The sequence below is a fragment of the Nesoenas mayeri genome, assembly GCF_963082525.1.
Source record: "Nesoenas mayeri genome assembly, chromosome: 15".
NCBI classification, from domain to species: Eukaryota; Metazoa; Chordata; class Aves; order Columbiformes; family Columbidae; genus Nesoenas; species Nesoenas mayeri.
In genome coordinates, this window is record NC_137559.1 from 5,957,941 (window position 1) to 5,984,907 (window position 26,967).

The following is a 26,967-nucleotide window of genomic DNA, read 5'->3' on the forward strand; positions in this document are numbered from 1 at the left end:
ACTTGTTACCTGGGAGAAGAGACCCCAAGCATGAGCACTGGAAAACCTGAGATGCAGCAGCACCCACAGACACCCCCTGCACATGACTCCAAACATCTCACTGCCCTTACAGCCCCCTAGGCAGCACAAGAGATGCCCAACCCCCCCATCAGCATTGCCCACCTCCACTTACCTGCCAGATCCTGCTCCCCAAGCCAGGACACTCCCTGCACTCTCCACACCCAGGGCAGCACCACAAGGAAGATCCACCCTCCCCACATTTATAGCCCACAGGTGCCTCCAGCAATGGCAGCACAAGCCCCACCTGGGGACTGACATGGGCCAAGCACAGCTGCAGGCAGGGGATAGGGGTGGATGGGGTGTTTGCAGGGAAAGGCACAGCTTTCCCTGTTACAGGTTGCAAAATATTCCCAGGGCACGTCAGGGTGAAAAGTGTCATTGCAAACCAGCCCTGCTGCTCTCCTGCATCTCCACACCTACACAAAGGCAGGGAAGTGTCACTTCTTTCCTTTCGGAGCTTTTTTTTAAAAAAAAATCTATTTTTGTTCTTCTGTCCTCCTAAATTTGGTATGAAAGAGAATGGAGTAAATAAACATTTTGGAAGGCTCTTGCAACCTTGTTCTTCCTGGCTTATGGCATGGTTGGGATGGAGGGGGAAGCTCCCCAGCCCAGCCCAGCGCTGCACAGGAGCAGTCACACAGAACACGTCGGTACCGCTCAGCATCACCTAGTTTATAACTTTATTTCCAAAGGTTTTGTGCAGAACGATACAGCAGTGACACCATCCCCGAGCCTCTGCAGGAGTTTTCTGGGGGCATTTCCAAGTGATTTCTGACCCCGCGGTGTAGCGGGGTGAGCGGTGACAGCCCCCAGCCGGGGGTCACCAGTGGTGCCACTGCCCAGCAGCACTGGAGAGTCCCACCAGGGGAGACCCCTCAGCCCTTGCCCAAGCCCGGCAGCAGAAGCACCAAAGATCATGGTCCACGGGCTGATACCCATGATTATGAGACACTGCAAAGGGGGTTTGAGCTTCGATTTTCCTTTTACCAGGGAAAAGTCTCCTGAATAACCTCCACCAAAGCACCTACAATGAAGACGCCGAGTTTCTTCTGTTGTCCTCAGCTCTTGGTAACACGGCACAAGAACCTCTGCTGAGATGCGACTGACACCTTCAGAAAATCAGCTGCTGATTTTACTTAAATCTCCTTTTTTAATTAGAGGATGAGGCAATCATGACAAAGGTGGTTTCCCCTTTGAATAGGCAAGGTAAATACATATTGCACTTGCACGTGGTAGGATCCCAGTCCTGCCCATGCAGGGAACCCACTCGAATTTGCGCAACAAGACATCCCAGTGGAGAACTGCTGGGGCAGCACACTGAATGTCCAGCAATCGCTGCTGGAGCAATGCCTGCCCTTCCCAAACCCCAGCCCTTCCCATGCACACCGACTGGCGTCTGGAGCCGAAACCCTCATGACAGTGGGACGTGAGTGCTGCATCCCACATGCTGCATCCCACATGCTGCAGGTGACCAGGGAGTGATGCAGACCCTGGCAGAGCCACCAGCCCAGCCGCCTCTGCACAGAGTAGCTTTGGCTGGAATTGCATCGCTCCGCTGGGGCTTTTTCACTTAAAAGCAACAGAAACAGCCCAAAACGCTGCCGTGGTGGATGGACACAAACCTGAGCAAGAGCCGGGTGATTTCATCCCGGGCACCTTCCCGCTTCCTCCCCAAAGCCGCTTTTATTGTCCTGATCTAATGAAGTGCAGACTTCACCTGGACAGACCCAGAAGTGGCTCCTCTCAGAGGCAATGAATACAAATACTTGACCTCATGAGCTGTGGGGCAGCAATTAGTTTAGGCAGGGGGTTTGTGTAACACTTCAAAAGTCTTAATCCGTGCGGTCAGCCCCGGCACCGTATTTGCCAGAACCTATTGAGTAGTCTTAATGAGTCTGCAAAGCAAGCTTTCAATACATTTTGGGTCGCTTCAGATGCTTTAAATGGCATAGTCTATATGGTATTGTGTGGTTTTAGAAAGGCCTGGGCTTTAAAAAAGTATGGTTCCCTTTCACAGGGCAGACAGAAACCATCCTTAGAACCAAGACCCTTAACGTTTTGCATATCAATATGGCTGGGGCTGAATGCAGTCACTCAGCTGAGAAATAGGATCACTATCAGCGTTTCCAGGCTTTCACAGGCACTTGGGAAACTTTAAAGCCCTTGGCGGAGAATAATTTGGTCGAATGTCGTGGCTGGAAACAAAACCTAAACAAGCAGAGTGCAGTCCATCATGCGGAGCTGCCAGCGAGGGTGACAACGGGCTCCAGCGGCTGCGACATCCAACCCCCAGCGGGTCGGCGGCCGGGGCACCCGCAGCCCAGGGGACACGGCCGGGGGACCCCGCATTGGGCACGGGGCGCGGAGCCCATCCCGGCAACACCACATGGCTCGGGGGCCTCTGGGATTTTAACCAGCAGAAAAGTAGTCTAGATTGCATCTTTTCTTACAATTCTTTTACAAGATCACAGTTTCCTAATACACCCACACTCTGGCACCGCACTGGTGGCATGTGAGTCTGTCCCCAGTGCATGGACCGACACCACGGTGTCCCATTCCTCATGCAGAAACAGGCAACTCTCTGCAATTAACTCCAACATCATATTAAACCTGTCACTGCACCTGTCACTTGTCCCAGCAGCAACCAGACGAGCCCAAGGGCTGAAGGGGCAAATGTGCTCGACCTCAGCAACAGCCCAGAGCATCGGGACAGAAAATATGTGTCACCTCCAAGGGGCACAAAGGAGGTGCCAGTGGCCAGGACATGGGAGTGGGGAGAGCTGTGTGGGGCAAAAAAACTGCCCCAGAGCTTGGAAAAAAGGGTGTGCAGTCCAGGAGAAGGGGTACCTGCTGACTCCATCACCCTGGGCAGGAGCAGCGAGGACGGCAGCGATGGCACGGCTGGCAGGATGGTCAGCTTGGGGATGCTGCAATGGAAGAAACCACAGCCAAAGCGTATTTGCAAACAATGCAGGGCCTGAGGGCCGTTCAAAACACATAATTAGCTCACTAAAGAGACAAATACAAGTCACTAATAAGATATTAGAGGTTAATTAAATGTTTCCTCCCTATCTTTAATTAAGGGAAAACTAGTTAATTCAGATTAAACTAATTTCTGCAGCCTCCCGTGATGGCCCTCTATGGCTGCAGATTTGAAAAACTATTGAGATTATTGAACCAAAAGGTCAGAGTTTGGGGCTTTTGTTTGCTCTACTTGGGTAAATTTAGGGGAAGCAGAGATTTTAATCCTGGGGGTTAGAAATGCCCTGCTTTGTCAGCTGGGTTACTCAAAGAACATAAGAAGGTATGTGATACAAAACTCCCTCTCCCTAACCCTGGACCTGGCATTTATTCAAAAACTACTGTCGTTAATTGTCTTTCTTTACTAGCAAATTTCTGCGGACTATTTTCTGTCTGCAAAACATACCCCACGCCTGGGGTCTAACGCTCAGCCGGCCTCACCCACCACCCCACGGCACCTGCTGCCTGTGCTCAACACTGGAACTGGCTTTGGCAAAACCCCACTGGCCGCACGGCCCAGAGACCAGCTGGTTTCCAGATCTTTTATCGTGGATGGCAGAGCTGTCATCCACGCACCCACCCACCCACGCACTCACAGGCTCCCACTTGCCACCCAGAATGGTTACAGTTAATACAGATTAACAAGATTTATATGGAAGAATATTTAATCTGGTCAGGGAGGGGAGAGGGGTCATCTGTGTTTTTATTTCTTAAATATTTTTCTCTACTCCAGAAAGGTCCATTTCTGGCCAAAAAAGGTCCAATATAAATTAGAATGAAGGGAGGAAGTTGCTGGTGGGGTGGCCACGGGCATCCCTGGACCACAGCATCTGCGAGCATCCCTGGACCACGGCATCCAGGAGCATCCCCAGACCACAGTACTGGCTCTGTGCACTGCCAGGCAGATGGGTCCTGGTGCATTATTGTGACCCATGGACAGCTCAGTCCCACCCGAAGTCCTGCCCTGTCATCTGATAAAACTTCATGTTGAAGGGTCTGTAAAACTCCCGCAGGCGCTGGACCACCTGCCCGTCGATTTTGGGGTGCGGCCGCCCCTTGGATTTCCCCAGGCAGCGGGGCTTGCTGCCGCCCTCAGGCTTCTTCAGGCAGGGAAAGCCCTTGGTCTCATTAAAATAGAAATGTTTGTCTGTCACCACCCTCTTGAGACCCAGAAAGTCCTGGACACGGCCCATCTCCCCTGCTGGGTCACTGACGAGTCTCTCCCCGCTGACAAAAAGGAATTTGGAGAGGGGGAAATACTGCAGCCAGTTGTCCAGGTGCTTGGCGTAGATCCCAATCCTCACCGCGCTCCAGCTCGTGTCAATCAGTCCCGTGCTGAGGTTTTTGAAGGCCAGGGCCTGGAAGCTGGGGATGGTGGGGTTTTTGGAGAGTGTCTGTGTGTAGTCTGAGATGGCGCGGGTGACCGGGTTCCTCACCACCACGATCAGCTTAGTGTCCCGAGACATGTTGTAGATGCGCCGAGGAGCCTCCTTGGTGACAAAGTAGCTGGGGGTCTTCTCCATCGTGATCTGCCCCTCCAGTGTGCGTGGCATCAGGCTCCTGGGGAGAGACAGGGACACGGTCAGGGCTGGAGGCCACTCCAACCTGATGGCACGACAGGGACACAGCTCCCGGAGGAGCTGCTGTGGAGATGCATACGTTCATCTGGCCAACAAACATCCACCGTCCTGGCATAAAACCACTTGTATGGTTTAGCAAACACAGGGAGATCCAACCTGAGCTGCTCTGCACCCAGAGACATCCCAGGATAAGCTCCAGGATCAGGAAGTCTCTTAAAAAAAGCACCGATATCCAGATATTAACTGTGATAAGGGATAAAATAAAGGAGAAAAAAAAAATCAAGTCTCCTCTAACCAAGAGGTTTCACTTGACTGAAAGGAGGGAGTTGGGACGGGACAGACTCTTTCCTGTAGGGACTCTCGCTTTTGCCTGAACTTGGACGAATTTTGGTTTTAAAGCTCGAGGATCCCCCTGAGAACACATCCCACTGCTCAGAGCCGGGGCACTGGAGGGTTGTTCCTGGGGGAAAGCGGGGTCTCCACGGCGGGAGAGGATGGTCCCCATGGCTGGGCTGTGCTGTGGGGACACCAGGGCTCTGCCCAGCAGCATCTGGTCCTTATGTAATGGGAAAAGGCTTGAGGTTTGGGTTGTTTTTTTGATATTTTTTTGTTGTTTTTTGTTTTTTTTCCCTGGACGTAGGAAAGAACACTTTATTAAAAGCATTTGTGAGCAATGCTGGGCCCCGCACAACTCCCTCCCCCAAAGAGGCAAAAGCCACTTGTGGCTTCTCCCTCCTCCCCCTCCCACTTTATTTATTTGATTTTCTTTCAGAGCTCATCCTCACCATCCCCGACTCTCTGTCTGGCACCAGCAGTGCCGGGGCAGCCATGGGAGCTTTCCCCAGCCTCTTTAGCACTTTTTCCCTGCCACCAATAACCACGCTCACCAGAGGGGCTGCCTGCCAGGGTTCCCCCCAAACCAGGATCAGGCCCTCGCACCCCACTCCCCATCCCTTCTCTGCCAGGATTGCCCAACAGCACATCCCCAACCTGCTGCTCAGGCTTCCCCCGCCAGCCGAGCATGTTCAACCCTAATTATGTTCAGAAACCGGCCGCGGGCTTTGCCAGGCTGCCTCAGGCACCTCCTCTGGGTGACTTGTTAAGGCATTTCTGCTCTTTGCAGCGCTGCCCTGGCTGCCACTGTGATTTCTGCACAGCAACACAGCTCACACACCCAAACCCTCCCTCAGCAAACATGGGTTTAAGACCTAAATCAGTCCCGCTCCTTGATGGGCAATAAAATGTTTACTAGCAAACACTTGGGATGACGTGATCCAAGAGCCTGGAGAGCCCACATTAACCCAAAACACTGCTTTTCTCAGCTTGTTCTCCCCACACTGGCACTTGAACTCAGGAATTCACAGTTGTGCTCAGCTTTCGCAAAACGCAATGGTTTGGGTTTGCTGCAGGCGCCAAGATGACATTCCCAAGGACATAAACCAGCAAGGAACCCATGAGCCACCCCTGCGAGAGAAGGGCTCCCCAAGGGCACCAGCACAGCCGCCACCAAGAACAACGCAAATCTGGATGCCCCAGCAAAGGTTCTGCTGAAATACTTTAATAAAAGCCATTTTAGCTCCCCCTTTCCTTTTTGCAAGGGCCAGGCTGAGCCTCGGGGTGCTCACCCTGTCCCTAAGGGCTCTGCGGGGCACAGGGACCCCCTGGAACCCTCTCACAACAGGCGGCCCCAGAGACCCGCACCCAGTGGTACCAGCACCTTCCCCGCATTCATCCTGCTGACCAAGGGTTTCTCAGCACACGGGAGCAGCACCAAGTTTAATTAAAGCCAACCGCACCATCCTAAAGCTTAATTAAAATTTAATTAAAATAGAATTTTTAATAGAAGCCCATGTTGGGGCAAGGATTCCCAATTCTGCACAGGTGCCGCTCAAGCAGCTCCTGTGCCTGTGGACTGAGATGGGGTGCAGTGACCTTTCCCTGCCAGCATGGCCATGAACTTGGTGTCCCTCGACTGGGAACAGTAATGTGACAGTGACAACTCATGCAAACCCCCGCAGGCTGGTCCATCAGAACCATAAGCTCTGCAAACCAGCACTTACACAGATGCTCAGACAGGCTCCAACATACCCATAGCTTGTTTCCAACAGGAATGAAAGGTGCACAACCCACCCGTTGGCTGGACGCTGCTGATTTGGGTCTAAATCCTCAATTCCACACTTAATTTGGAACCACCAGCCACAAGGGTCAGGGTGGTGATGGGGAGATCTGGGTCCCCACATCATCCCAGGATCGCATTGTGAACAGCAACCTCCATGCAGTTAATTGTGCAACACCTCCTCTTCCTCAGCAGCTCAATCACCCCCAGCTACTTGCAAGATAATTACGCTATTTCACATTTTCATTAACTCCCTAATACTTCCCCTAAATTACCCCAGTTAATTATTGATAACCCCTTTCTGCCTCCAGATCTGGCTTAAACTGGCAAAGAGCAGCCCAGGCTTCTGTAATGTTTCACTTTAGTGTAAGCATTGGAAACTTTAATTAAATTTACGGTTAATTCTTATCGACTTGAGGAAAACGCCTCCGGAACACTAAGTATCACCTACAGGTGGGTGACGCTGCAACAAGGGAACAGCTTGGCAGCCTTGGAGGGGGTTTGTATTTCAAGAGGAGATGCTGTGTCCAGGAGGAGAAATAAAACTCTCTTACCTTTCTATTAAGCTGATAAGTTGGATAGTAAAACAACTAGCATTTGAGAGGCATCAGAAATGGCACTTCCGATGTAGAAATACTCAACTTGTGAAGCTGTTAACACTTGAAGAAAATAGCAAAATCATGGAGAGGGGTGGAAAAAGCCACCATCCACTTTGGAGCATCACGGGAGCTGTTTCGCCCATCATTTCACCAAGTTTCCACCCACCCTGGTGATCCATCCTCATCCTCCTCTCACCCTCCAGGCTGTGGTACCTGGGACTGCAGGTACCAGCCACAGAGGCTGATGCTAGAACATCCCTGAAATTGCATTTCTAAGAGCTGCTGGACCTCTTCGGGACTTTCCCTCTGTATCAGTCAATGGGAAATTGCAGATTACAGCTGTGCTCTCAGGGGCCCTCATTTACATTAATTACCTCTTCTGCTGAGGTAGCAAGGTGCAGTAACTTACAGCACTGATAAAAATGCAGAAAGCTGCATTAAATACAGATTAGCAGTCATAGTGGGCAGGTACTCAAAGCAGACTTCAAAAACCTGGGCCGATGTAACTTTTCAGGGTTAATTGGTTCATGATTCCTTGACTTTGGGATGATTTTGCTGCAGACGAGGGAAAATTCCTCCCAGCACCAAGCTGAGAGCATAAAGTAAAGGATGAACCCGTGGGAGGAGAAACTTGCTGATAAATAAGTCTCCAGCCCAAAAGCATCCCACCGGCTGCTCACATGGCAGCCCCACATGAGGAATTGGCTCTGCCCACTATTCATCCCCCCGCAAAATGCCAGGCAGCATCTTTAATATGGACATAAGTCCAACCTGTGCCAGGAACATGAAAGGAAACCCTGAAATCCCAGATAAACTGCAGATGTGGGTGATGGGTGCTGTCTGGATCAGAGCTTGCAGGGTCTATGTTATCACCAAAAGTGGGAGAAAAAAGGGGGAAAGATAAAAAAATAAATAAACCCAAAACTCTCCATTATTATTAAAAAAACCCATAAGCACTGAGAAAAAAAGCCCCCCACAAAAGCAAGTGAAAGGCGAGGGGATTTCTGCCGGAGGGGATATGGTTGAGAGCTTTCTGCAGGGCCAAAGAAAGTGACTCTTTGAAGGCGATAAGATGGGCGATGGGCTGACATGGGGGACAAAACGGGCCCGGACAGCCCAGCTTAGCGCCGATGACGGCTCCGCTGGCCCAGGGGCACCCAATGGCTGAGGTTCCAGGGACCTCCTCTCTCAAAGGACCGGTGACAGCCTGCCCAGGACCCCGCTCAATGCGGGGACAGAACCTTTTTTGTGTAAATGTAAAACAGTTTGGAACCAGGAGAGAGGGGACAAGGCTTGGGACAGATTTATCCTCTCCCAGCAGACACCCAGTACCACCCGGATCTGCATATGAATCGCCCCAACAGGCTTATCTCACCCGGCGGGACAAGGCTGCCTTTGTGCCCCACAGCGGCTATGAAGTTGTTAAACTGGAACTAGCTACGTAGACTGTAAGATACCAGCCTCTTCCGTCCAGGCAGCTAAAATAGCATCACCTTTGCTGGGAAGCAGGGCACAAGGAGGCAGCAAGGGGGGTAGGATGGAAGGGACAGATCCAGCCTTGTGTCTGGATGTCACAAGGGACAGATCCAGCCTTGTGTCCCCGCTCCCAGCTCTTCCAGGGACACCCCGGCTGCCGAGGGTTGTGCTGGACCCCCTGTTCCCCAAAATGGGGTGGGGGACATGCGTGGGCAGCCACGCTCACCCCCAAGCCCGTCCCCTCCATCGCCTCCTCTTCCCGAGGCATCTGTTGAACCCCAGTGCAAGGCAGGGAACGCTGAACTCGCCAGCCAAGCCGCTCGGGAGCAAATTAGGCCACGTTCCTTTTTTATTCCTAATTACTGTGATATCCCCCCTCTCCTTCCCCGCTGCCCCTTTGGAGGAGATGGCGGGTCCTGCCAGCACCTCCCCAGCAGGCAGAGCCCCCCGGGCGCTTTCCATCCCTGCCCTGCCTCCATTATTTTTGATTCTTTCACCGATTCAAAAATGTGTAAATGAGGCCGCAGCTTTCCAATCAGGCTTGTCCAGGAGCTAATTGGCTTTAAGCAGGGAAACCTGAATATGCTAATGACAGTGGTAACAAGCCTGGGATGCGCCTGGAAGGGGAGCCAAGCCCTGGGCTCAACGATCGGCTGACTCTGAGACACGTCAATTAACAACAAGGAAGATAATTTATTAATGCTCCTTTGCATCCCCCCTGCCCTTTGCTCCTAATTACAGTTTGATACATGAAACATCACAGAGTTTTGCCAGGTCCTCCCAGCTGGAGCATCCCTGGGCAGAGCAGCCTCTCGGGGGAGGGCAACAAATAGCCCAGGAGCAGGGATGAGGGTCTCCAGACAACACCAGGGACCCCAGAGCTCTCCCCCTACCAGACCACAGGGGACAAAGGGATCCCGGGGGTGGGATCCAGCCCGGTCAGGCTGCAAAGAGGCTCAGAGGAGCAGGGAGCTGCTCCCTGGGGGGTCTGAGCCCCCCCAAACCCTTTTCCATGGGCTCCCTCGCTGGCTGCAGAGCCCAGATGCTTCATCCTGTGAAGGGCACAGGCTGCAAAGCAGAGGTGAGGCAGCAATGGGGTTTTTAGGGGGCCTGCGGGAAGGGCCAGGAGCCGGGGAGTTTTGTATTTGACTTTCCAACCTATTTAGCATCAAGATCAGGGGGATGCGGAGCTGGGAAAGGGGAGAAGCCCATTAGCATTTCTAATGGCGTGGCTGCTTTTGCAAGTCACCCGACACCCAGTTATTAACCCCGATAAGAACTGGCGCCGTTTGGGAAGCTGCTCTGTCCATCTACCCAAACATCAGTGGACCCCAATTCCCCAGCCCTGGCAAGAAGGTGAGAAAAAGGCCTTTCCCCCACAAAACAAGGGGGGCAACCCCAGCCCCTCCACTGCCCAACATTTGTATCACCATTGTGCTCATGTTTATGCCTGGGAGTTACAATTATGGGCAGCTCAAGGCCCTGAAGCTTCTTGTTTGTTTTTTTTTTTTCTATGCATGGTTATTCCAGTGGGGTTGTTGAGGCCAAAGGGCTCCCAGTGAATGCACAGAACTGCATTTGATTATGAAGAGCAGACAGCAGAGTTAATAAGGGCACAGCTCCTGCCCCGCTCGGGAATGACAGCACTGGAGGAAGAGGCTGCTTGGCCTCTGTCAGCATCCCTGGGATCAGGGGTGGTCCCTGCTGTGGAGCCATGATGCACAGGTTCACCCCAAAAATGCAGAGCGGCTCAACTCCCCATTGACACCTGCCAGGGACCCATCACAGCCACCGCCGCTCGGGTCCCCCTTTGCTTTTGCTGAAGGTGGTGTCCCTTGGCCAAGGCACAAATCCACAGCCACCCTGGGATGCCTGCTTGGGCACTCCACAGGGACATCAGCCACCTCCAGAGATCACCCAAAGACAATAACAGTAGGATGGGGCCACATGCACCCCCCACTGGCAGGAGGGGACCTGAAACAAAACCAGCCTCATGGTCCCAGGAGCAATATTTCACTTAAAACAAGCAAAGATATATTTTGAACAACCATTGGTGGAAAAGCAGCTGAACCCACTGCTTGGGTTAAACCAAGTGAGAAACAGTGAATCCCCCAAAACCCTATGGAAAGCCAGGGCTGAGGCATGCCCAGCCGTGGTGGGATGCTGGGCTGGGGCTCAGTGCTGGGCACATCCCTCTCCATCCCTCCGGAATGATGCACGTCTGCACGGCAGCAATTAGAAACCCTCTTCCCGCAGCTCTCTCCCCCGTGTCCCTTTGATTCCCCAGCCCCGGGGGCCTGGGGACAGCCTGTGGCAGGTGTCTTGCCTGTGACCCAGGTCAATCGAGGGCTCTGATCTCCAAATGACCCTTCCCAGCAGTGAATATGTACCCACGCTCAAACAGCTTGCAGATGAAGGAGCAACAGACTGGAGATGATTTATTCAGGAATTAAAGGTTCAGTACCCCTTTTAAAGGCTGCTCCTCCGCACCGTCAGCCTTCATTGCACACAATTAAAGGGGTTAGCTGCCCCGGCCCTCCTCCCTTCCAGGGGAACGGAATCAAACAAAACCAACCCCCCTGCACGCCCCTGGGCCGGTCCATCCCACGTACGGCTGGGGGCACTGCAGAAGGACCAACAAACTCATTGCATGAGTGGCCCTGAGCTCCAGCTCTGCTGGAGACCAGCTGTAGGGATGCAGGTACTCAGGATTTGTCCCCGCTCACAGAAGGGACGCTCAGGGTCGGGGTCTCTGCTCGGTTTGCAGTGGAGGAAGCCCCAGTGTCACCCGTGCAAAGCCCATTCCTGCAGCTGGGGCTTGGCGAGATGCTCCTGGAGCCCTGGACTGGGAAGAATAAACCTTCCTCCTCCTGCTTAAGCCTCCAGAGCAAGACTCGATCCCTCCACCAGCTCAGCACCTCCAGGCAGGGACGGCTCTGGGCACATGTAAGCTCACACCAGCGTAATTCAAAAACACAGGCTTGAATTTACCTCTCATACCGAGAGGGGAGATAAGGATAAAATTTGCTGTCATCCAGATTATTTTTCCCACTTCCGAGCTGTGAGAACCAATGGGCCGGTTTGGCTGCAGCGGGGGAGCATCGCTCACAGGCACGAGCAGCAGGAATTCAATGAAAAGTTTCCTTCCTCTTAGCAAAGAAAAGGAAGAAATCTGCTGGCAGCAGCGGCTGCTGATAATCTCTTTCCAAGGCAGTAAATTTCCCTGCAGCTACTCCGGCAAGTAATACGGCAGATTATTACACCTTTCAGCGGAATCAGCCTTTTAAATACGCTCTACCCTCGCCGTGCATCTTGTGTTTTATGACCTGACCTGCTGTCTGAGTGCAGCAAAACACAAATTATGCTCTTCTGCAACCAGAGCAATGGCATCAGTGACAAATTTTGTGCTTCTGGTAACTGGGATCCTTGGGCACTGCAATAAATAAGGGAAATTTGCTCTTCAAGCTGCATGGGGCTGGCAGCACAAGTGCCTGGGGAGGGGAAGGGACCCCCCCCAGCCACATCCCACTGACCCTGGCAATTCCAACAATGTTCGGATGGGCATAACATGATCAACATATATACTTCTAAAGGCCAGTTATTGGTTTTTTTTTTTACAGACCAGTTGTTCCCAGACTGAGCACTCCAGACCAGCAGCACACCTCTGGAAGGCTGTTCAGATGCAAACTTATTGCTGTTTAAATATATATATATATATGTGTGTGTGTGTATATATATCTCAGTTCACTCTAAGTGTGTCTAAGGTCTTTGTTTTCAATTACAAATAAAAATACTCATACTGGCTTTCACTAAATTATCCTCTTGCAGCAATGGACTGATTGTTCCCAGTTTCCCACCTAGATGGAGGAGAGCACAGGAAGAACATAAAAAGCCCACAAAAATATCTTTTTTTTCAGGTTTAAAGTTATGTGGCCAGCAGAAATGGGAATTCCTCCACTTCCCGATGCCTGAGTGGGCAAAAGGAAAGCAACTGTAGTAGCTAAAAAGCATCTCTAATAGACAAATCCTCCAATATTTCGAGTGCATCCATCCCTCTGCAGCCACGGGGTGCCACGTCCCGGCAAACTGACAGCTGCTGGGATTTGATCAGCAGATGCTGATGGGGCATCGAGACAAGTCCCCAGAGCCATGAATAATTTCCGTGGATTTGTGTTTATTTGATCTCAGCATGGGGCAGGCCCAGCCCTGACCGGACCCTTGCGGGCCGTGGGGAAGGGGCTGTCGGGCTCTCCAGATGGCTGCGCCGAGGCTACGGCCGGCAGGGCTGGCTGTCCCCTCCGGATCGTGCTCCAGGGACCACAGAGCCCTTTGCCGGACCCTTCTCCTTCCCCCATCCCCACCTCCTGCATGGCCAAACCGCCGGGCTGGGTGGTGAGGAAGGGACCCCCCTCCCCTGCAGCTTTCAGAGAAGAGAAAAGATCCCCCCAAGCTCATGACTTTTACAATAACTCATTCCAACATTATTAAGTCTTCTTTTATTTTTTTTACCTTTCCTCTGCTTTTAAATAGACAAAAAGGGGAACTTTGCACCTTCTGGTTCCTGGAGCAGAAGCCACATGCCAGGGTTCTGATGGCATCGCCAAGGGTCAAGTGCTCTTTAGAAAGCAATTAGTGCATTTCAGAGTAATTAATTGCCCATAAATCCCCATGGTCTGACAGGTAAACCCACCAGTTACCTTGGAACCTGTGAACGAGGGGAGTCAGGGGAAAGGAGACCCCAGCCCAAGCTCCAAACTGGGCAGCCAGTGGAAAACACTACTGGCAGAAGGGATCAAGAAAAAAATCCCTCCCTGGGGTGTCCCCAGGATGCTCAGCTCCTGAGGAGCCCACCTCCTACTCCAGTAGACAAGTCAAGCAGTAAAGACAAGCACACAGTCCATATTTTAAAACAGGTAACTCCTTTAACAAAAGCCATTTTAATTGAGTTCTGCCCATAGCGCCTTTGCATCCAGATTAAAAATCCCACTGGTTGGATCTGATTACTTACAAATCAAAGATGCTCTGAGCAAGGTGAGAGCCCGATCTTTGCCATCGGCTTGGTGCCAACTGAGCACATGGTGAGTCCACCAGCAACACCTCACAGAGGCTTCTGCAAAAATGCTTTTCCAGCCTGGGTCTTCCTTGCTGAACAAGCACCGAGTCCTGCTCAAAACTTCAGCTTCAAACTAACCACGAGTCGTTCTGAAATGCATCCAAAACTATTTCATTTCTACCTAAGAAAACATAAATCAGTCCTCACTCATGAGCTGGAGCCAGGTCTGAGATCTGCAACAAAGCCACGGGGATCCAGCAGCACAGATCCCAGTGACAGGTTTAAGCTCTCTTGGCCAGATCGACAAAGATATTTGGGAACCCAATGCTCACTGAAATCACTGGTGACTGCTCACCTCAGTCCCCCTGCAAATGAGATTTTCTGCTCCGAAGGGGAGAATGGAGCCGGTGCCTTGCTCTGCCCCAGATTCCCCCACCCTCCATCCCACCTGTGACACCTCGGCTGGCCAGGAGCATCCCCCCATAGCATCAATCCCCAGCACCCCACACTCATCACCAGCACTGAGGTGGGAACAGGGGCTGCCCTGGGACAGGAGAGGGGACAGGAGGGTGACAGGAGCCAGCAGCACCAGTCCTGCTCTCACTGCATGGCGCTGGACCAGCCCAGCTCTGAGCAAGCAGCAGCTCCAACAAACAGCCCAGAGCGATGCTCAGTATGGCCCGGGGGGAGGAAAAGCACCAGATTGGTGCAATTACCTGAGTTTAGACAAATCTCCGCAGGTGCCTGGGCCAGGTTCAACAGTTGGCAAATGAGCAGCATCATCTGCAGCATCAGCTCTTGTCTGGTGCTTGGGGACGGGCAGGGAGTAGAAATGTGCTGAGGCAGCGATGTGACCATCACAGCCCCCCGTGGTCCCCAGCTGCAGGCAGGACCCGGCTGTCCCCTTCTCCCCAGTCCCGCTGTGATCCCTCTGACAGCTCAAGCAGGGATCACTGGGCTGCTGCCTGCCCAGCCTGGCAGGGGCACGGCTGCACGCTGCCTGCTGGCTTGGAGCAGGCAGCGCATCTGCAGAGCAGCAGGTTACAGAATCACAGCCTGGTTGGGGTTGAGGGAACCTCTGGGGAGCCCCCAGTCCAAGCTCTGCTCACGCAGGGTCACCAGAGCAGATCACACAGGTCGGTCCAGGCGGTTTGAATGTCTCAGAGGAGGAGACTCCACATGCGATCTGGGCAGCCTGGGCCAGGCTCTGGCACCTCCCAGCAAAGAAGTTTCTCCTTATGTTCAGATGGAACCTCCTGTGTTTCAGTCTGTACCCGTTGCCCCTCACGCTGTCACTGGGCATCACTGAACAGAGTCTGGTCCATCCTCTGACACCCACCCTGGAGATATTGATCACATTGATCAGATCCCTCTCAGCTTCTCTTCTCCAGCTGAACAGCCCCAGCTCTCTCAGTCTCTCTTCATCAGAAAGATGCTCCAGACTCCTCAGCATCTTTGTGTCCCTCTGCTGGACTCTCTCCAGTAATTCCTTTACCTCCTTAAACTGGGAAGCCCAGAACTGGACCTCGTACTCAAGATGGGGCCTCACCAGGGCAGAGCAGAGTGGGAGGAACCACCTTCCTGGACCTGTTGGTCACAGTCCCTCCATGCCCCAGGTTAGCCCATCCCAAGGTGACGGTTACCCCTAAACCTTTGAGACAGCTGCCTGCAAGGAGACAGGGATGGAGCCAGGGCTGCCCAGCTCTCCTCTCATCGAGGAGCCAAAAGCACATTTGAAATGAGAGATGTTTCACCCTGCAAAGCCCAGACTGTGCCCAACAGCCCCCAGGCAAGAGCAAACCATCCTCTTGTGCTCCCTTCCCCAGGGTGGAGGTTGTGACAGCATCCACCAGCCCAAACCCCGGCATCTCCCCAGCTTCTGCTGCGCTTTGCACCCTCCCTCCCTGGCTTTCGGGGTCGCCAGGGGAATCTTGGACTTAAAACCGCCTTGTAATAGTCACCATCCCTGCATCCCAGCGGAGCAGCTCCCAGCAAAGCTCAGGCAATGGGTGCTACAGTTCACCACAGCTCCAAGCCGGAGGAGCTCGTCTGCCTTCCCTGCCTCTGTCAACAACAAAAAACCAAAAATACAATTTGTTTGGTGTTTATCGTGGGTTGAATGCTGTCACGCTGCTCTTGTTGGGATGGAAAATGCATCCAGTTTTCCACAGAAACAAAAAAGATTCCCCATCTGGGTCAAATTTGTAATCCAGCCTGCAGGAAGATGGGAAACAAATTTAGGTCCTTTTTTTTTGTTATCAGAAAAAGCCCCGTTTCCTGGCAGAGAGCAGAGCCGAGCTTTGCCCTGGAGCGTGGCAGTGACGTGATGCTCGGTGCCATCCCGTCCTGCAACGTGCTGTAACTCCAGCAGGAGCCAGGCAAAGGGAACCAGGAGAGGAGCCCCAAGACCCACTTTGCAGCCCGGAGCAGCTATCAAATGGTTCTTCTCCCTGACAACCTGCTCAGCCACCTCCACATGCGTGCAGGACTTCTCTCCCCAGTCTGCAGCCCATCACATGGGAGCTAATAACTGTTTCCTCCGCAGATAAGGGAGAAGCCTCAGAAATCCAGCCAAGCCCGGGCAACGAGGCTTCGGGATGCTGGGGATGCTGCTGGGTACCCCCTTACCCTCATACTACCATTCACCTGGTCCCCAGGCGAAGGAAATCACCCACCAGGAAGGGGGGTGTGGGTGGATTATGCACTTTACTAAAAAAAAAAAAAAACACCACCAAAAAACCAAAATAAATGAACTGTTTCTCCAGCTGAAGAGAAAAAGGCTGTGGAGATATCAGAGGATCCGGGGGTTTCTCCAGCCCCGTGTCCATGCTCCTTCCCTCCCTCCAGCAGGAGCAACTGGGAATTTTCTAACAAAACATTTCTTCACTGGAAAATCATCAGTTTGCGGCAAGCAGAGCTTTTTGTGGGAAAGGACTGGATTTTGATTATTTTTAGCCTGGCTTCCCAAGGAAATGTGGCTTAAGCAATCCCACGGTCTGTCTGCCCGTCTGCCCAGCTGTCTGTCCGCCTTCCCCCAGCCACGGCTGATCCCACCAGCCCGTTCCACCCAGATTTGACGGAGGACAAGGATCGAGAATAGGAATTTTGCCCATTTCCATGAAAAGCAGCGGCTATGGATCCTGACCACTGCCCTCGGCTTGGGACAAAGCAACTCCAGCACAACCCAGACTGCAGCAGCTACATCCACACCAGCCCCATCCACACCAGTCCCACCAGGACATCACCTTGCTGGGCTTCAAGCTCCCCAGGTCCCGCTCAGTATCGGGGTATTTGGGTGGCCAGCAGTGCAAAGGAAGGATAAATACACTCCTTGCAACCAAAACTCATTTGCAGAAGCTGGAAAGATGCTCAATAATCCTCTCATTAAGCAGAGGCATCTGGCAGGTGTCTCTCTGCCCACCACGCCTGCCTTCAGCTGTTTGCTCACAGCCTGCAGGTTTTGCCCCTAAATTTATTGGCAATAAAATGTTTCCAGAAGCAGCAGAGGCTCCCTGCTCGGAGCCTGGCAGCACAGGGAGGGAGCAAGGGACGGCAAGTGACTGTGGTGGCAGAGACCAAGCCTGCCTGGGACAGAAACCGTCTCCCCGGGCTGTGTCCAGAAGCCGACAGTAACTCCCAACAAAGGTGAGAACCCAACTTGTTTTTTAAATACAGCTTATTTTAAAAATCCAGCTCGTTTTCTTAACCCAGCTCATTTTCCCTTGCAGCACCAGAAGCAGACAGGCTGGTGGCCACCTTGGCCACCTGTGTTAATGACCTGCAGGCCAAGTGCTGCAGCACAAAAGTCTCTCTGTCCAAAGGGAGCCAGACCCAGCTGTGATATGTGGGATGACCAGAATCTCCCGGCACTCTGGAGACATGAAAAAGCGAGAAACAGGTTCCCATGGGCTCCTCACTACCCCAGAGCCCAGCACAGGACCACATGGATGCTCAATTACCTGCTTACACAGCATTGGGAACGGTTTGGGGCATCTAGGTGAGAAGAAAAGCAGTAATGCCACCAGCCAGGAGCTTGATTCTATTCCTCATCTCCTACAGCATCACTGCATCAGCATCCTTAACCAGACACTTCGATATTAGGTGATGATGGATGGGTGGGCAGATGACGGATGGGAACGTGCAGCTATACGGACAGATCGATCCCGCATCCCTGGAAGCTGCTGCTGATAACCCAGCCCGGGGTGAGGAGCAGCCGGGGACCACCAGGACACCACAGTCATGACAAGCCAGCAGCCAGCATGACAATGGGACATGTCTAGAGGCAGAGGAACCGGGACCACCCCTCCTTCAGTGCTGGTTTTCCAGCCAGCTGGGTAAGGAGGAAAACGGGGAGCACATGGCAAATTAGGACAGGAGGAAACAGCCTCAGGTTATGCCAGGGGAAGCTGAAGTTGGATCTGGGGAACAATTTCTTCCTGGAAAGGGCTGTTGGGCATTGGAACAGGCTGCCCAGGGCAGTGGTGGAGTCACCATCCCTGGAGGGGTTGAGCAGACGCGGAGATGAGGTTCTCAGGACATGGGGTAGTGCCGGGGTGGGGGAACAGTTGGACTTGATCTCGAGTGTCTTTTCCAAACTAAATGATTCCATGATTTTCTGTAGCGGAAGGGATGAATGGAGCCCATCACAGAGCCCCACTGCCCCTGCAGGCACCCAATGTCCCTCTGACCGCTTGTGATTCACTCAGCCCCTTGGATGGACAGACAGACAGACAGCAAGGCAGGCCAGAAAGTGCTGGGTGTTCCCACGAAACGCAACCACAGGGGTGATCTGTGATGAGATTCGGGAGTCCCTCTGCACCCCAGCCAAGGATGCTGTGCCTGCTCAGAGTGCTTCTCCGGGGATGTCTGTCCCCGTGCCCATCACCAGCATGGGCTTTGTGCTGCTGGAAGGGAGGACAGGGATCCAAGGAGGGTGACACCAAAGCAGGGTCCCACCAGAGCCCCCAGCAGATGAATTCTGCTTTAGGATAAAACTCAGTGTTGGGGGAAAAAATTAAAATGATAGTTCTGAAAAGTCACCTTCCAGCAAATTGATTTCCCCCTCTCCCCATCCCACATGTCAGTAGCTTTAATGTAAAAAAAAACCAAAACAAAACATAAAAACAAAACAAAAACTTCTTTAGGCATTTCAGAACAGTTTTTCGTAGCTATTGTGAAAATTTAGATCAGAAAACGTGTTGGGTAAAATATTCAATTCCCCACAGCCTAGAGAGCCTCATCAAAAACCCATTTGAAGTATTACTCTCAAATCCCTCATGGCAATGGGATATTTTAAGGTCAGTTAAACTTATTATTCACTCAAGATTTTCTTTCAGGTCCCTGCATATTTCAAACAGATTTTTCCCCATTTCTAGCGCGACTGTGTTACAAAAAGCCCTTTCCCCCCCTTTTATTTCTGAAAAGAAAAAAAAAAAGTTGTCAAAAGAAAAGATACTAATCAGAAACAGCTTCTGAAGTCTTAAAACCCGCTACAGTTTGTACTTGTTACCGAAAAACATTGACGCTATCTCCAGATCCCTAAATCCCTTGACTTTTAAAACACTGAATGGAGCTGTGCTTGGAAAAGAGGAATTAACTCAAATTTGTTTTTCTTATTTGCAATTCGTTTTCCTTGAAAGAGGGTACATACACAGAGCTTGTTTTCCCCCTTCCACTGTGCAAGGAAAGAAAAACTTCAAAACCTGCATTATTTTTGGATTATTTAGGATTTCCAGTTTGCTGTAACTGCAATTTCTGCTCCTACCGTCCCTTTTCCCTCCAAGGACACTTCTTTTAAAAACAAGCAAACAAACAAAACCAAAATAAAAATAACAAAACAAACAACTCAATTACCTAAATAATACAATTGTTTAATTTCTGAATTGTCCCCACCTTGGGGAGGAGCACAACAGCTCTTCCAGCAGCTCACAAAAACCAAGGAGCCATTTGGTACCTGGACAGGGCTCAGCAGGATCCGTCCCTGCCGAGACCACACGACAGCCCTGAATGCAATTTGTCTGGTGCAAAACAACAAATCCTTTAGAGAAAATATAACAATATCTATTTTTACAACCATCCACAGAGAAACTCGACAGCTGATTATGAGGTTCTGAAGTAGCAAAAAGATCAGCCTTTCCCCAAAAACATGAACATCCCTTTTCTGCTCAAAACCTCCTGAGTTTTGAAACAGCAACACCAACCAAATCCAGATTTCACCTGGAAGTTCGTTGCTTTGTATTTAAAAAATAAATGCTAACCCCTGCTTGGGGGAACAATTAAATTTTGCCTACAAGAAACCAATGCCTGATTTCCCCGCTGACCTGCAAAAGACTTGTGTTTGTGTCTTCGTGAAAGAGCAGCTTTTCACCAACACAAACCAGCTCCTCTCGTTACCAGGGACCCTCAGAAAGGTGGAATCTGGGGTCATTCCCAACCCGGCCGCACGGTCCCGCTCTCCCAGGCTGGGATGCCTGGTGGTCATGGCAGAGCCAGCTGCTCAACGTTGCCATCAACCTTTTCCTGGCCAGCAATATTGCTTGGTCAGCATTTTCCATCTGATTTTGGCACTTCCAGATCTCCTCGGAAACTCAGGGAGAAAATCGACTCTAACCTTGCAAGAGGTTGAACACAGGGATGGACCAGCAGACGCCACCCCTGTTCTTATGCCACCACCCCAGCCATGGCCTAAGCCTGATGCAAAACCACCCCAGCCACCTCCTGCATGAGTTTGTTCCACTACATTCATCACCTCCCAGCATCCCCTAACAAAGATGAGATACTTGGCCATGGAGAGGTAGCGTGGGGAAGATCAGGGCCCCCCAGGGTCTCCGAGTCCTTCCTGGCTACCAGGGATGACAATGGGCGTTCACCAGAAAACCATCCTGAGGACCCATCCCCAGAACCATTGCACCTCCCCGGGACAGAGGGGTCATGCTTACAAATCATTGGCCGCTCCCTGAAAGATGATCAACATTTATACCCCAGGTAATAACTTCACAAATTCCTGAAGGTCACCAATAATACTAAACGCTCTACTTGAAGCCAAGAGTAACACAGCCAGCACGGGAGGCAAATTGAGCAGAGAGGAAAAGATTGCAAGTGCCCGTAATCTTGCTCCAGAGAGCAAAGAGTTTAGATATTATTAAACAGTTCTTAGTATTTCCAGCCATCTGGCCTGCATTTCTCCATTTATTCAATCAGACATATGTTGCTTTTATCCCCGCCACTGCCAGCTCTCCCTGTCTCTGAAAACACGTGCATCCTCGGTTCTCTGCTCGTTTCCAGCTCAGCACAACGCAGAGGCTGCGAGTTCGGCGCAGCGCAGACTTCTAGCAAGTGAACACATCTGTCAAAGCTGCTCCCACCAACAGATTTTCTCCTGTTTGTACCTAAAAATCTGTGTTTGCACAAAACAAGGCAGCACTGGCAGATGGAGATGCAATTTCATGTTGGGAATCCTGCTGCTGCAAAGTGGTATCGCTCCCCAAAGCCAAGGGCATCCTATCAATTCATGCCAGCCCGGGGCTGGAAGGAGAGATCTTCTCCAGCTGGGAAGGTGAGGAGGACCAGAATCCGTGAAACACGTGTGTCTCTCCTGGGACATCACAGCACACGTCTGCCAAAGCAAGGAAACCCACCCCACGCTGCACTGCAACCCCACCACACACCCAGGCCATCCCTGCCAAGGTGCAGCACCACAGACCAACTTCTCTGACCAGCCCACTCCTTGCACCTTTCATTTCCAGATATGACTTCTTCCCACTAAGGAGGAGAATGCCCATCCAGGGGGACCAGAAGCCAGAACTGCAAAAAATGGATAGAAAGGGAGAAAGAATAAGACTGCACTGCTCCAGCAACACAGAGTCTGAGGGCTCAAGCCAACAGCATCACCCTGGATCTCTACAGTCTTCAGAGGGCAAGAGAACGAGGAGATCCAGCAGTCTGCCAAGGACGGCCAGTGCTGCCACACTGCTGTTGGTCATGGGAAGAGATCTATAAGCCATGGAGGCTGTTTCAGAGCTGCCATCATCACTAACAAGAAGATCAAGCTGTTGGTTGGGATCAGGCTTAGCTCCCACCAAGCATGAAAACTCCATCTCTTTGGCACCTGAAGATGACAGCTTTCCTACAATATGCCTCTCTTCCCCCAGCAGCCCCCAGCAAAGCACAGCTTCATTTTCACACCAACTTTAGTTGCATGTTCCTCTTCCACAAGGCTCCTCCGAAAACCACCCTTCAGACAGGAACAGCCTCTTCGAGTCCGCAACAGGGCAAGGACTGAATTATGTTTAATTACACACTGTCCAGGGTCTTAAGTATCAGGCCAAGTGTTACCAGATGTGCAGGAATCTCTGTCAAAGTGATCCGCAGGCTCAAATGCCTGTTTGGATATTTAATATGTTGGTATCTGGGGTGTGAGGGTCAGAGACGGGGTTTTCGATGCAGATGTTACAAATCTCTTCTACTCTTACCATCACCTTTTAATAACACCATAAATCATCAGGCACTTCTCAGGTGACCACATAATTGCCCATTTGTGTATCTGAGCGAGCTTATCCGGACTCTTACTCTTTGCTGCCAGCAAAGGAGACCTGCTGAGAGAAAACTCCGGGGTTCTGCGCGCCCCATCTCTCCCCACACAAGTCATCTCTTGGCATATGTGCTTCAGATGCACCGTGGCAGTGCAAGGAAAAGACAAGTAACTGATATGGGAAGATTAATAAAAGGTTGGAACGGTCTGTTCCTAATGCAAGCCTTGCTGCTCGCAGCCCTTTGATTGCAGCAGAAATAAAAGATGGAAATTCACTGGAGGCAAAAGAATTAATTAAAAGGAGAATAAAGGAGCATCAGTCTGTTGGAGTCCTGGCATCAATTCTGAGAGTAGTTTTGAAGTGGCAACAGTTTTACTTTTTCTTTAAAGTTCTTCTGCTCCGTCCTGCACGGTGACTTGGGGAACGAACGTGCAGCACATGCGGTGCCTGAACCTAACATCATCCAGGGACGAGGTGACCGAGGAACAGCCTGCCTGCCGCTGGGGACACCCAGCCACTGCCCCAGCACCCTTCCACCTCCTTCTGCTTCAAGGGTTTTCCTCCAGACTCTGGAGGAAAGGAGATTTTTGCAGAAATCAGGTCTCTTCAGGACCTCACACCACAACCCTACACTGAACTGCTCCTAACCGCTTTCTTCTGATCCACTGAGATCTTCAAACCGTGGTGGAGCCACCGTCCTTCCCCGCTCTGTACAGCAGGTAATTAGCCAGCACACCATGCTCGCAGCCTGGGCTAATTGCGGTAACTCGTTAGGGCTGTATGGGCTCAGCAGCACTGTCTCTGCTCCGCTGGGATGCAGCTGAAGCACCAGAGATAAGCTCTGACACCCAGCTCCCCCAGTGCCACCCCTGCCATGAGCAGGGACATCTTCACCAGCTCAGGTTGCTCAGAGCCCCGTCCAGCCTGGCCTGGGATGTCTCCAGGGATGGTTCATCCACCACCTCTCTGGGAACCTGGGCCAGGCTCTCACCACCCTCAGGGGCTACCATTTCCTCCTCATGTCCAGCCTGTTTTAGCAAGCCTCCCTCCCCATGCAAACTCAAATAATAAGGCATAACTTTAGCTGCAGGAGCCAACCAAGCACAGCCTGGACCCCAGGAAACCTGGCAGGTTTGGTCCCACTCCCGCACATGGCCCCATCCTGGGGCACTGGGATGCTCCCGCCATCGCCGTCAGACCTTCATCCCCAACGCGTGCGCTGATGTGGGACAGGATCAGGCTCTTGGGGACACATTTCTCCCTCCTCTTTCCGGCAGCAGCCCAGCCCCTGCCCGATAGCTCCTTTGTGCAGGAGGCAGCAGCGGCAGCTCCGCGCCGCCCGAGTGGCAGCAGAGCGGATGCAGGTTGTCACGCTCGGGTCTCCAACACGGCGGGGGGACGTTCAGCTCCCTCCCTCCCCACAAAATGGGCTTTTCATGGAGACAAATGATCCCTTCCCTCAACAAAACTGAAATTCTCAGCCGAAAGTACTTGGCAGCAGCCCCTTGAAATTTTTCTCATGGCTTGTGTGGCTGAGGAACACGACTTTCTGAAATATAAAAGCAGCCGGAGGAAGCGGCCAGTGCTCTTATTGAAGAATACATCCCCCTGTGCCCCACTGGGCTGTCACTCGCAGGGATGGAGCCGGCAGGTCCCAACCAGCTGGGAAAAGCTCTGTCTGGCCATCAGCATTCCCTCAGCCCTGGAAAGCCACCGCTGTGCCGGGGTGGCCTCCGCGGGGACCGGAGAGGCAGCCAGTGCCCCCCTCCCGCTCCACAGCATCTATTGACAAGCAGCAGCGATGAGGGACGCGCTGATGAGCAACTGATCAATGGCACTTATCGAGCCCCCTCCACGCTCCCAGTAATTGGAGGATTTCTGTCCCTTCTGCTCTTATTGATGTGCCCTCCCTAGCAGGGTGTCCGTGGGGGGACGTTGTCACTTGGAATTACAGGCGAGCCGAGCGGCACAGGCGGGATGGGGACCGACGGCACAGCACGTGGTGCGAGGCATCAGGTGGGGAGAGGCTGGGGAAGCATTCGAGGCACGGTCAGCACCCACAAACAGCCTCGAGGAATAAAAAAATTAAAAAACAAAATAAAATATCTGGTGTAGGACTGCAGGGATGGCAGATCCTGCCCTCAGCTGGGTGCGGGCAGCAGAGGAGGACAGGCTGCCCAGACCCCAGGAGCAGGATTTGGGGTGCTGGGGGCTCCACAGCAGCTGGGAAGTCGGGTGATGCAGGAGGGCTCCGGCAGCCCCCGCAGCACCGGGCAGGAGGCAGAAGTATGATGTGGCCTCTGGGGATGGGATCTGTCACTTTTCTTGTCCCTTCCCATCAATCACCAGCAGTTCCTTCTTTTTTCCCTTCTTCTTTTTTTCTTTTTTTTTTTTTTTTTTCCAATTTTTGACAATCCAGTGAATGCCAAAAGCAGCTGCTAATTCACTGGCTGCACCAGCCCAAAGGGTGCAGAGGGGCAGGGGAGGCAATGGCCAATTCTCTGTTCCAGCTGCAGAAACACCTCCCGCATTTGCGGAAACACCTTCCTACATTTGCCTTTGCCACGCACACACACGCTGTGGAGGGGCTCAGAAATAAATCAATAGCCAAATGGTCAGCCTTACCCTCTGCAAGGACACTTAACAAGGTCACATCCTTATTCTCTCCAGACTAATGAGTGGAGATTACTAATAAGACCTCAGTGACAAGTGACTATATTAATGTAATTCTCTCCTGCTTGTAATCAATTTTGTGCGTTAAAATGCACAGCGGTCCTGGCTGCCTGGGATGCCTGTGCCACCCCCAGCGCCGTGGAGCTGCTGATTGGGCTGGGAAAGAGGAGTTTTATTCCCCATCTCGGGGGTTTCCCTCAGCAGAGCATCCTCAGTCATACAAAAATCACTCACAGGAGGAGCCCAGCAGCACATCCTGCTCCCAAAGTGCTGCTGTTTCCACCTAAACCATTTCTGTGCTGGTGCTTTAATAGATGAAACAGGGAAAGTTTTCTGCAACTGCTTATGAGAAGTTAATTTCAGCCATTTCACCCTGTATTTCAGCCTCAGTGCCAGTCCCAACACACGCTACATGCTCCAGGTCCCAGCAGTTTGTGTCACCAACCAGCCCAAACCAAGCGGCACGCGTCAGAACTGGGTTGTTCCTTTGGTCTGCAGCTCCAGAGCATCTCAGCCGAGCCAAGCCTGGATCTGCGCAGGCAGAGCCAGCCCTGTCTGCAAACACCAACCGCACACGAGCCGGACATTTCGCACCCCGAGCCTTGGGATCGCTTGCAGGTTCCAACCCAGCTGGCTGGGCACGCTGCCTCTGTGCCACGGCTACCGCCCCCGTGGCCTGACTGCCTGCAATATTCCCCATTTGCATTTCAAACGACTCTTCAGATCAAGACTGACTCACTTAAGAGACGCATGAATAATTTTGAAGACATTTAGGCTTCTGTGATCTGCGAGCTGTCTCTGCGCAGAGGGAGGAGGCGGTGAAATCAAATGGGATGCTGTGGATTTTCCACCCAGGACCATTATTACCACAAAAGGTGACAGTGTAAAACCCGAGCAGTACATCGTGTACCGAGCACAGACACGTCAGGATCTCAGACCCTGCAGAAAGCTGCAATATAATTCTCATGTGCAACCACCATGGGTCTGTCATTTCCTACAGAGCAGAGCTGGTCCACTCCACCCATGGGGAATAATTTGGACAAGCTCAGGGTAAGACAGTCTGCTAGAGAGATCTGGGTGGGATCCAGCAAACCCAGACTCGCCAGGGCAATGTGCGGCATCCCCCGGCCATGCATCCTCTTGCAAGGAAAGACTCATCTTAAACCATCACCCCAGCGGTGCCTGGGCTGGCCCAGACCAGCCTGCACCTCCCATCTCTCCTGGTCTCAACCGCAGGCTGGGCTTTCAACTGAAATCCCGCAGAAAGCCACCCAGAACATCCCTCTGCTCCTCACTTTACTAAATTTCTAAACAAACACACCAGGAACATGTGGTGGGAGGTGCAGAGGGAGATCCAAGAGCTCCGTCGGCTCCTCCACCGTCCCCTGCAGGTAGATAGGTGCTGATTTTTTAGCAGGGCAAGGAGGGGAGGGCTGCCAGGCTGCCCCAGCCCCTCGACCATCCCACAACCTGGGCTGTGGGGAAGGAGCCACCAGGCTGGGGTCCCCCCCAGCTCCCAAAGCCCCGAGGGACACGGGAGCATCCCCCAAAACCAGCCGGCTCCCTAAGCAGGAGGATTTCCACAGCCCTTTGAAAAGCCATTTAGAGATAAGTCCTGGTATTAAACCTGGCCTTTCATTAGTCAGGTTTTCAATCTCTGCCCAAGCCTGTCTCAGCAAAAAAGTTTTTTAAAAGGTCAGGAAGAAGCTTTTAAGCATATTTGCCAATTAAGTACTGTAACCCCCTCCCCGGCTGGATGCGAGCTGCCCGCTTCCGTCTCAAGGGATGGTAATTACTGTTTTATAAATAAGCTTTGAAGTCTCTTAAGTAATAGCCTCTCCTTGCATAAAAGCACCCT

At 52.1% G+C, this 26,967-nt stretch overlaps 1 protein-coding gene across 1 annotated transcript in view; it reads right to left on the reverse strand.

The window, feature by feature from the left end:
• Positions 1-4,022: 4,022 nt before the first annotated feature.
• HS3ST6 (heparan sulfate-glucosamine 3-sulfotransferase 6) overlaps positions 4,023-26,967 on the reverse strand; it is a gene marked incomplete at both ends in the record, with an annotated part of 29,078 nt that continues 6,133 nt past the window's right edge. The window contains one exon of the mRNA XM_080353700.1: positions 4,023-4,641. Coding sequence (XP_080209826.1) covers positions 4,023-4,641 — 619 coding nt within the window. The remainder of the gene's footprint in view (positions 4,642-26,967) is intronic.